This window comes from Prionailurus viverrinus, chromosome C1 (assembly GCF_022837055.1).
Source record: "Prionailurus viverrinus isolate Anna chromosome C1, UM_Priviv_1.0, whole genome shotgun sequence".
NCBI classification, from domain to species: domain Eukaryota; kingdom Metazoa; phylum Chordata; class Mammalia; order Carnivora; family Felidae; genus Prionailurus; species Prionailurus viverrinus.
In genome coordinates this window covers 119,292,496-119,303,221 of record NC_062568.1, presented here as the reverse complement: position 1 = coordinate 119,303,221, position 10,726 = coordinate 119,292,496, and the positions used below count along the sequence as shown (strand labels likewise).

Sequence of the window (10,726 nt, the reverse complement as noted above, 5' to 3'; positions counted from 1 at the left end):
TGAACCCAGGAATAATGTAGGCAGCATGCCATTATCCTCAGCTGCTATAAGCACAGATGTTCTATGCCGTAGATGTATGTCCACAAAATGTGTGTAATTTTAGTAAAGGTATTCGTTAAACATCTCTGATTATATTTTTGTACCTTCATTGGGCTTTTCATATAAATATTCATGTCTGCACAGAGAAAATCTTTTGTTAGACCATATGTGCCCCCTCCTCTGGACTCCCACAACAGTTTGTTCAGAGCACATTGTAACCTAGCTGTTTATAAGACACACACACACACGCACACACACACGCACACACGCCCTGAGCTTCTTGGGGGAATGGATGGCACACTTCAGTTTTTCTGTTTCCTCAGGGTCAAGAATAACTAGGTGCTCATTAAATACTACATAAATCATTTTTGTTCCTTGTTCCATAAATAAGTCCTAATTACCCACTTAGTATTAGGTATGGTATAAGATTCTTGGAAAAGAATGTTGCGACAGGTGTGGTCTCTGCATTCGTGGAGCTTATAGACCAGTGTGGGGAAAAGACCAAAAACAGTACAACAAACAAAAAAGGTCAAAATGTGGTAAGTGCTATGAAAGGAATATTGCACTGGGGCCAGGAAGGGGAATTTGCTGATTACAAGTAGAAAGGTTACAATAGCTGTAGGCCTGTGATCAATATTTATAGTAAACTAGATTCCAGATAATGGGAAGTTTTTCAGTTTAAAATATTCACTTTTACTATTATGATTTATGAAACATATCCCCAGTTAATAAGCTGTGCTACAAAATTACAAATTTATAAGCTCATTGATGGCCTTTCAAAACAGAATAAATTCTCAGTTCCTTACCTATAAACCTTCCTCAGTTCCTTCCTACAAACCTCTGCATTGTCTGGCTTTTCAGACTTCCATCTGATTTACTGCTGTCACAGTGATCCCAAAGATACCTGAACAAGACTTGACTCAGGGCTTATTCCCTTGGACAGTTCTTTCTCCTGCTTTTGGAATGGCTACCTCCTTTTCTTCCTCTGAATTTGATACAAATGCTACCTCTTCATAGATTTCAATTACCTTATCTAAAATGTGCACCCCTAACTATTTTCTGGCTGCACACTCTTTTCCTCATAGCCCTCATCATAGTATGTAATGCTGTTTGCTCATTTACCTGTTTTTAGTTATTTTCCATTTGGACATGGGAACCGGGACTCCCGTTGTCTGTCCTGTTTACTGCACCAATATAGGCTGAATGCATTTGGAACTTGGAGTTCATTTTCTCATAAAAACTTATGACTGGTGGTTGGTAGGCTAGCCAGCAGTGATTTTAACTCCTTACATTAATTGTTTTAGTTCCTTTAGTGTGGCATAGGCCTGACTCTATGTAAAAATTTCAAGTGGCTAGAATAATTTAGTAGTATTTGTTTCTCCTTTCCGTATTCCCATCCCACATCCTATTTCCCTTTCTCTCCATATAAAGTTCGATCTTCCTATTACAGTCACCTACCCTGTTGCACTCCCTTGAGATATGCTTGCTTTTCATGAGCTAAAATGCAAAAGCTCCTGTTTTTTTCTTGAGATGGTTTGAATTGCAGTAGCGTCTAGGTCCCAGATGTTATGGGATGAAGGGAGAGTAGAGATGGGCTTGTGTCAGCTACGACAACCTCTGTGTCTACCTGAATGTAGTGAAAGTAGGTGTCTGTATGTCAGGGGCTACATGTATCCGAATTTATATTTGCAATCTTGTTGCTAATAGCTTCACAGAGAGACAATGTTGCCAAATCGCAGTGTTTAAAAACTCCTTGGCCTTTTTTCTTTTATGAATTATGCAAAGGCTAGATCTATGTAAAAATCTAGAAAGGTTTGTCAAAATGTAGATTTTTTTAAAGAGAGAAATAAAAGGTAAAAAAAATGTAGGGCACAGAGGGAAAACACTCAGAAGGGAGGTATCAGTGTATCATATAATCCTGCCAAATGCTCAAATTTAAAACCATTAGGATCAGTTACTTGTAGTTGTTTAGTGCCTTCAGCATGTCACCTGTTTTTTGTTTGTTTGTTTTGGTTTGTGTGTGTGTGTTTTTTTACAATAGGAAAATGGAACACCACAATAATAAAATGTAAATTGAGTTGACTAGACTTTTTCTTCCCATTTTAAGTTGAATTCTATAAGAACTGATTTATTATAGCTTCCAAATGTGAAGATGAATCATTTGACCACAGAAAATATGACTACTATAAGGCTAAGTATTTGGTGGCCTGTCACTTTCTCTAAAATGATTACAAACCAGTTGTTTGGCATTAATCAATTGCTTTGTGACACAGTTGGGTGTATGAAAGAATTCTTTGAAATAATAAGATATTATCTTTGGTTTGCCTTAGTTTAAAAAATTATTTCAGTATTTTTATACTTCAGAGCACTTTAGTTAGCACTGGCGATTCTAAGATTTTTGAAAATGTATTTAAAGTAGTTGATGATTACAGTAACTTTTCTGAACCAGTTATTGAGATACATGATTGAGATTTTGGATGTCACTATAGATCATTAGTGACATTGAACCTTTAGAATTTGATGTGTATGGGAATAGGAGGAAGAAGTCTTGCACATGTTTAATACCGGGTCCATTGCTGAGATGTCCTAGTCCCTGTATCACATTCTTTATTCCCATGGTGCAACATTTCTGGGAATTGCATATTGCATTTTGGATAGCTTTCTACCAGAAGATTGAAGTATACCTCTCTTGGTTCATTGCCACTACCCTTTTAGTTCTATTGAAATTGTTCCTTTCTTTTTCCCCCCTTAATCCTCTTATGGCTTCCCTCTCTTCTGCTTTGTAACCATGAATTTCCTGCAAAGTTCCTTACTCTTTTCCTTTTTTCTTCACAATCCATTCGAGAAATTTTCTACTTTCTAAAAGAACTAGACTTTAACTTTTAAGTTGATAACTTGAAATTTTCATCTCTTGCTCAAACTCCAGGTATTTGATCTTGTCTGAAGCATGTCTGCTTAAAAGTTACTTCTGTGTATTTCTTACCTCCATCCCTAAATCCCCTTCCATCACCCTTCAAGCCACAATAACTGGTTTACTTTCCTCACTTCCCTTTTTGACAGTAGTACCACTAGTCTCTGACTGTTGATTCATGTTTTCTGTTCCTCCAGCCTTCATATCTAATTCCTAAGTGCCTTCCCAGGATTCTTCCTTCTAAATAGAAGTTACATACAGATTCGACTTTCACACTTCCATTTTTACTACCCTCGTCAAATGTTTGAGGTCACCATACTAACTTTTGAGTGTTCTCACTTTCTTTGTTCTGATAAATATACATATATGTATGTATAAATATATATATGCATGTATGTATGTATATACACATACATACGCATATACACACATATATACATGACTCCCCTTTAGTCTTGAATATATTCTTGTCATTTTCTTATGTTGCTTAGTGATTTACAATAATTATGTTATCTTTAATCTTTTCTAAGTCAAGTGCAAGTACTTTTGGGATTAAACTTAAGGTCCTTTATGAACAGTCATCACTTAATACACTTATACTTTTTTTCTTACTACCTCAGTTCATCAGGTCACTCTGCTAATACATGTATTCTGTCCTCTTAAAGTTAGGTTTGTTACTGCTCTTCACCCCTGCCTAAAATACTCTCAATATCCCATTCCACTAATAAGTTTTTTTATCTTTCAGTTTAGCTTAGACAGAAGCCCTGTGTTTGTGTGAACCCCACTTACCAGCTCTATGAGCTTGGACAAGTTAATTAGCCCCTGTGCCTTAGTTTCATTTTCTGTAAAAATGGGGATAATTAATAATCCTGACCTAGAGTTATTGTGAGGATTAAATGAGTTAATATGTGAAACATGCTTGAAGCATTAGTACACAGTAAGTGCTCAATGTTAGCTATTAGCATCAAATAAATAATCTGATTTAAAACCCATTTTATTCAAGTCATTCCTCTGATATTAATACTGATTTGCTAGCTATCTTTGGGTATGCCTTTGGACCTCAGTGTCCATACATGTGAAATGACTAGATCATATCTAAGGTTTATTCCATTATATTACTGAAATCAGAGTGAGATAGAAAAAAGAAAGTGAGAGCTTTGAATTCAGTCAGACAAACTATAAGGTTTCGGGAGCTATATTACTATTAATTCCCTTAATATTTTTCACCTGAAAGTGAAGTTATATGACTTCTTTTGGCTCACACATTTAGTAAGAATTAGAACTAAAAACAGGTCCCTGGTGTTCTGATCCCTGTTTGATATGCATTAGTCTGTTACCAGTTTAAACTTTACTGACATTGACATAAATAGTGGCTGATAGATACATCTTTTTCTCTTTTTTCAGGTAAAGACCAGCCACAAAAAGCTGTGAAACAAAAGAAATTATTCTCTTCAAATAAAAGACAGCCAAGATCCATGAGTGGGCATCGGTCAACAAGGAAACGATGTGGAGATTCTCACCCGGAGTCCCCTATGGGCTTCGGGCATATGAGTACTCCAGGGTGTGTATTAAATAAATTGTTTCAGTTACCTACACCACCATTGTCAAGACATCAACTAAAGCGGCTAGAGGAACACAGATATCAGAGTGCTGGACGGTCCCTGCTTGAGCCCTTGATGCAGGGCTATTGGGAATGGCTAGTTGGAAGAGTTCCCTCCTGGATTGCCCCAAATCTCATCACCATCATCGGATTGTCAATAAACATCTGTACAACTGTTTTATTAGTCTTCTACTGTCCCACAGCCACAGAGCAGGTAAGGTGAATTTCTTAACAGATTTGAGCATTTGTTATATACCCAAAACGATGTAATTGGGATTTTAGGTCATTTTTGCTAAAGATAAGATGATTTGACAATTATTTATCAACTGTTCTAAAAGATTGTATCACACATACTATTAATAAATCTTATAACTACAGTCTATTTTGTATACTCCGCTTATGAAAACCAGAAGCAAAGGGTGGAGTCTGATTCTGGTAGGTATATTAATGTCATCAGAGATTAACATGTAAGGTAATCCTTTTAAAATCAGTAAATCTCAATACAAAAAAGTTTTTTTAATGGCTGTTTTTTTTTTTTTTTTAATTTTTTAATTGCTGAGTGAAATCCTAGCAAAGTTGAAAATGATCAGAGAAAAAAGGCTCTGGTAGTGAGATGGCACAGCTGTAAATCAGTCTTATCAAAAGTGGTTTCCTCTCAGGGCACCCGGGGGGCTCAGTCTGTTAAGCGTCCGACTTCGGCTCGGGTCTTGATCTCATGGTTCATGAGTTTGAGCCCTGCATCGGGCTCTATGCTGACAGCTCAAAGCCTGGAACCTGCTTTGGATTCTGTGTCTCCCTCTCTCTCTCTGTCTGCCCCTCCTCCACTCACAACTCTGTTTCTCTCTCTCTTTCTCTCTCTCTCAAAAATAAATAAACATTAAAAAAAATTAAAAAGTGGTTTCGTCTCCATTCCAGTGAGAATTGTTTGAATATCCCTTTTCTCGTCCTGTAAATACATGTGACCTATAGACCTCAGATATATCTCTATTATTCTAACAAGGCGAAAGAAGTTCTGTTCTGTACCCTGCAATGGCTGCCTTGAAGAAGAGCAGCAGTTATTGCTGACAAGGACTCTCTGCTTGGGCCCTTCAGTACAAGTCTGTCTACTGCTGGTCCCGCTTTTTACCCTCTGTACCCGTTACTTAAAACCAAAACTGAAACTAGAGCTCTTCATCAGAATAGGTAAATTGATGTTTATCTCTTTGGTTTTGAAACTTCCTTGATAAAAAGGGAACTAAAGTAGTTAAGTAGATGGCATAACATTTGTTGTGCCCCTCCGAATGATCAGTCACACCAAGAAGATACAAGGTGATTCTCAACAAAAGGTGTCAAACGTGACTCTGAACCATATGAAATCATAGTGGTCACAAGGATTCCTTCTCTTCTTTTAAGCTTGAAGTAATCATTTTTAAGTAGTCTTTTCAGATTATTCATTCTTTGTGATAAAATTATCACCATCCAACCCCTTGTCCCTTTCTGTTTTTATCAATTCATTTGTTTCTCTCTCTCTCTTTTTAATATTTACCTATTTTTCAGAGAGAGAGACAGAGTGTGAGCAGGGAAGGGGCAGAGAGAGAGGGAAAACCAGAATCCAAAGCAAGCTCCAGGCTCTGAGCTGTCAGCACAGAGCCCAACACAAGGCTCAAACTCATGAACTGTGAGATCATGACCTGAGCCAGCCGAAGTTAGATGCTTAACCGACTGAGCCACCCAGGCGCCCCTACATACCTCTCTTAAAGTAAATGGCTACTGAATGTCACAGTTACTTACGAAACACATTTTTTTCCTTCTTCCAGTTCATTTCTTAATCACCCTTGAATACTTTAATTCCTCTTCTCCTGTACAAATACAGTTCCAAACAGATTGTGTGAATATATTTCTGATTTTCTATCATTTCCTTAACTATCTTGCTTCATATCAATCAGGAAACTTAAAAACCAGTATGATTGTTTAAATGTGTCCTGGGATTCTTTATCACATGTCCTTTGAACTATTTTACCTGTGACTTATTTGAGGACCTGATAGCCACTTCCAGAGGAACTTGGTTCAGGTCTCACACATCCTTAGAGTTACAGCAGAACAACAGGGGTGTGTGTTAATTCTAATGGAAGCCCTCCAACAATCCTAAGCTAGTTCCACAATAGGGGTCAGGGAATGAGAGCAAGTTTAAAGGTAGAGCTCAGCTACTAATATTTATTGAACACCCCAGAGTGTACCAGGTACCATGCTCCCTATAATACTTTTCCTCAGCCTCTGTGCTTAAGTGATTTGGAATTATTGGAATAATCTTAGAATTAGTTTAAATCTTTGAGGAAACTTCCAGAATGAGAACTAGTTGAATCAAATAGAACTTTTCAGAATGGCTACTAGGAGGAATGAAGGTAGAACACGACTGAGCTGCTGTTTGGTGCTCTGCAAGGGAAGGTAGTGTCCCACAAAGGCTAGGCATGGATACATTTATAGCTGCACAGTAGAAATCCTTGTTAAGCTTTAGATCACAGTGCATTAAAATAGGTCATGGCTGTCTTCCATGATATGCTCTTATTATCTCTGTGATCTTCAGTAAATTACATAAATTCTCTAAGTCACAGTTTATTCTTTGAAATTTTATTTTGTGGTACTGAAAGAAGTAATATTATCCATTTATAGTACATAACATATAATGCTCCATAAGTAATTATTATTTCATTGGTCAAAAAGATTAAGTATGTAATATGTTCTTCTCCACAATTTTCCTCCCATTCCTCATTTCTTCTAATAAAATACTTATATATGAAAGCATGGATATTTTTTTCTTTATCACTGTTTTGGAGTCAGAGAGTTCCATAAACTTATTACCCAGGGACATTCTCATTCATTATGATTCTAATTCCTTTGGGCCTTATTCCAGTGGGTGAGCATTAAATTTCATGTCTCCAGATATTGTGAACTTTCCATATATTTATGTTACTGATTTCTTTTCTTTTTTTTTTTTTTTAATTTTTTTTTTTCAACATTTATTTATTTTTGGGACAGAGAGAGACAGAGCATGAACGGGGGAGGGGCAGAGAGAGAGGGAGACACAGAATTGGAAACAGGCTCCAGGCTCTGAGCCATCAGCCCAGAGCCTGATGCGGGGCTCGAACTCACGGGCCGCGAGATCGTGACCTGGCTGAAGTCGGACGCTTAACCGACTGCGCCACCCAGGCGCCCCAACTGATTTCTTTTCATACATTAGAGTTTCAGATACTAGTCTTTCTAATAGAAAAGAATGTCACTATTGTAATGGTTTCAGCAGAGTTTGCCTTTTTTGTTAGAAAAAAAACTTTCCAGTAGATGGGAAAGGAAAATCAGTCCTTATTTTTCAAATTACTAAGGTAGAACTATAGGCTTAACCCTTTAAAAAAAAGAAAAGAAAAAAGCTCATCTATTTATTTAGAGAGCTTGCAAATGCGTGCACACAAGAAGCAGAGAGAGAGAAAGAGAGAGAATCCCAAGCAGGCTCCAAGCTGTCAGTGTGGAGTCCGACACCGCACTCAAACCCAGCAACCCCAAGACCATGACCCGAGCCGAAATCAAGAGCCAGATGTTTAACCGACTGAGACCCCCCAGGTGCCCCATCCCTTTTTATATGTATACCAAAATATACTTGTGATTTATTTCTGATACTACGTACTTAAGTCTCCTTAGCTAGTAGCTTTGATTTTACTATCATAAGTTAATTTGGCATTTATCTTGCAGCTTGATATATGTTACATATGCTTGAGTTACCCTTGCAGCCTAAGACAGATTAAGGAAATTGGTATTAGCTATTTCATACACAGGAAAACTAGAACTAACTGAGCTGTATGTTGTCACCAGTAAGAGCTCTATCAGGTTTAATTAAAACTTTTTGAAATATGACCATAAGAGTTTTTAGTTTTTTTTTTTTTTCAACGTTTATTTATTATTTTTTTGGGACAGAGAGAGACAGAGCATGAACGGGGGAGGGGCAGAGAGAGAGGGAGACACAGATTCGGAAACAGGCTCCAGGCTCTGAGCCATCAGCCCAGAGCCCGATGCGGGGCTCGAACTCACAGACCGCGAGATCGTGACCTGGCTGAAGTCGGACGCTTAACCGACTGAGCCACCCACACACCCCAAGAGTTTTTAGTTGTAATGTTCATTTGTTTTTGTTTTATATTGCTAAATGAAATTCTTTTGATCTGACTTACTAAATGCATGGTCCAGGATGGTAACCATAGCCACGTCTGGCTGTTGAGCACTTGAAATGTGCCTAGTGTAGCTGAAGAACTGAGTTTTTAGTTTTATTTAATTGTAATGAATCTAAACTAAAATAGCCACACATGGCTAATGGCTACTATGTAGGACAGTGCAGCTCTAGAGTTACTGGATTCCTGTAGGGGCAAAAAGCAGTAGCTTCAAAGTCTAGAAGGTGGGGCTTCTTAGTCACACGAGGTTAACCAATCTCAGTGAACTTGCGCATCAAGTATGGTTATGTAACCACAGTGATTGCTTTCAGGGTTTGTAACTCTGTCGTAGGGGAGGCTTACACTCTAGTCCTTTTGATAGCTTCAGTGTTCTAAAGAAAATGTTTAAGAAAAGATCCTTACCTTTAATATTGGTAACTAAATAGATGTCTGAGAGCAGCCTCTTTGCAGTGAAGAATATGAATATTATTTGCAGCTCTGCATAGTTTTAATTTGCTGCTCTGAGCACTTAATACTCAGTTTAACTTGATAACCAATATCTGAGAAAGTACCTTGTGATCATAGAAATTTTTTCATGGCATGGGAAAATAGTGAAAAGTGATATAAAACACTCTTCTACTTTCTTAAAGAGAACACACCGAATAGAAGCTCTCCTTTTTTAACACATAGCATTTAAAGTCAGTATTAGTGGTTCAGTTTCTGCCTGGGAAAAGAGAAATTATTCCTTGAAAATGTGACCATAAATATTTGAAAAATAATGTTCTAAGCACTCCGTGTGCTAGATCATCATTTCCCTACTGTTGTTCCATTGAACACTGATGAGGTGTGTTGAAAAATAGGTTACGTGCTCAAATGAGTTTAGAAAATGGCAGTATGTTGTGTCTCCCTTCTCGGATATTCACAGTGTGCATTAGCAACATTAAGGGCTGGAAGGAGTCCTGCAGTGAAGAAATGTTTAATGTTGTTTAACCCAGTGTTTCCCACATGTGTTAAGCATGGAATTCATTTTCTTCATGCAATACCTATAAACATCCTCAAAATCCAATTTGGGAGAAACTGTACTAGATTATTCATTAATTGACTCAGCATCTAAATATTAGTTATTCTAACTAAATGTTAGGAGGAATCTTATGGACGTTACCTAGCGTAATCTCTTAGATAACCTTACAAAGCAGTTATCCAGCATCTGCGGTGAGCAGCCCTCCAAAGCAAAGAATGTGATTCTTTTACAATTCTGATTGTTTCAGAAAGTTTTTCATTATGTAACCCTTGCATTCTCTCTCTTAGCTTCCAACTAGTTGTACTTCTCTGGAGAATGAAGACAAACTATCTGCAAGTAAACCATTATCAGTGAAACATAGTAACGAAAATGTCTTAGTAATTCTTGTGTCTTTTGTTTCACAGGCACCTCTGTGGGCATATATTGCGTGTGCATGTGGCCTTTTCATTTACCAGTCTTTGGACGCTATAGATGGGAAACAGGCAAGAAGAACCAATAGTAGTTCTCCTTTGGGAGAACTTTTTGATCATGGTTGTGATTCACTATCAACAGGTATTGTTGATTTTTTAGTGTTAATGATTAATAGTGATAAAATTAATATGATAAACAATGTTAGAATAAAAGGTTTATGGTGTTATGGTATCAGAATAAGTGATTTATATCAAATTTTAATGTTTTCAAAAGACTATAAATATGATTAATATTTGTTCATTATTGGCTGTATTGGGAGATTTAGAAATTAAATTTCTACTTAAATTACTTTTAGCCTAAATATTATTCTTTTGGCACCTGTGATATTTAAAATCTTAGGACATAATTATCATCAAAAATCTCATAAATTGTAGACAAGAGTACAATAGTGGGAGACCAGGAAATCTGTGGTCTTTATATTTATGTGGATATTCTGTAGACATTTAAAATTATGTTGTAGACTTGCAGTATAACTGGCAATGAATGGGCTTGGATAAAAAGATTGGAAAGAGTGG

The 10,726-nt window shown here is 37.1% G+C and overlaps 1 protein-coding gene across 3 annotated transcripts in view; it reads left to right on the top strand.

Moving 5' to 3' along the window:
- Nucleotides 1-10,726, top strand: part of CEPT1 (choline/ethanolamine phosphotransferase 1) — a 37,103-nt gene that overhangs the window by 2,045 nt on the left and 24,332 nt on the right. For all 3 annotated transcript variants that reach the window (XM_047871741.1, XM_047871740.1, XM_047871742.1), the window contains exons 2-3: nt 4,355-4,764; nt 10,145-10,292. In XM_047871741.1, coding sequence (XP_047727697.1) covers nt 4,426-4,764; nt 10,145-10,292 — 487 coding nt within the window. In that variant the 5' untranslated portion in view covers nt 4,355-4,425. The remainder of the gene's footprint in view (nt 1-4,354; nt 4,765-10,144; nt 10,293-10,726) is intronic.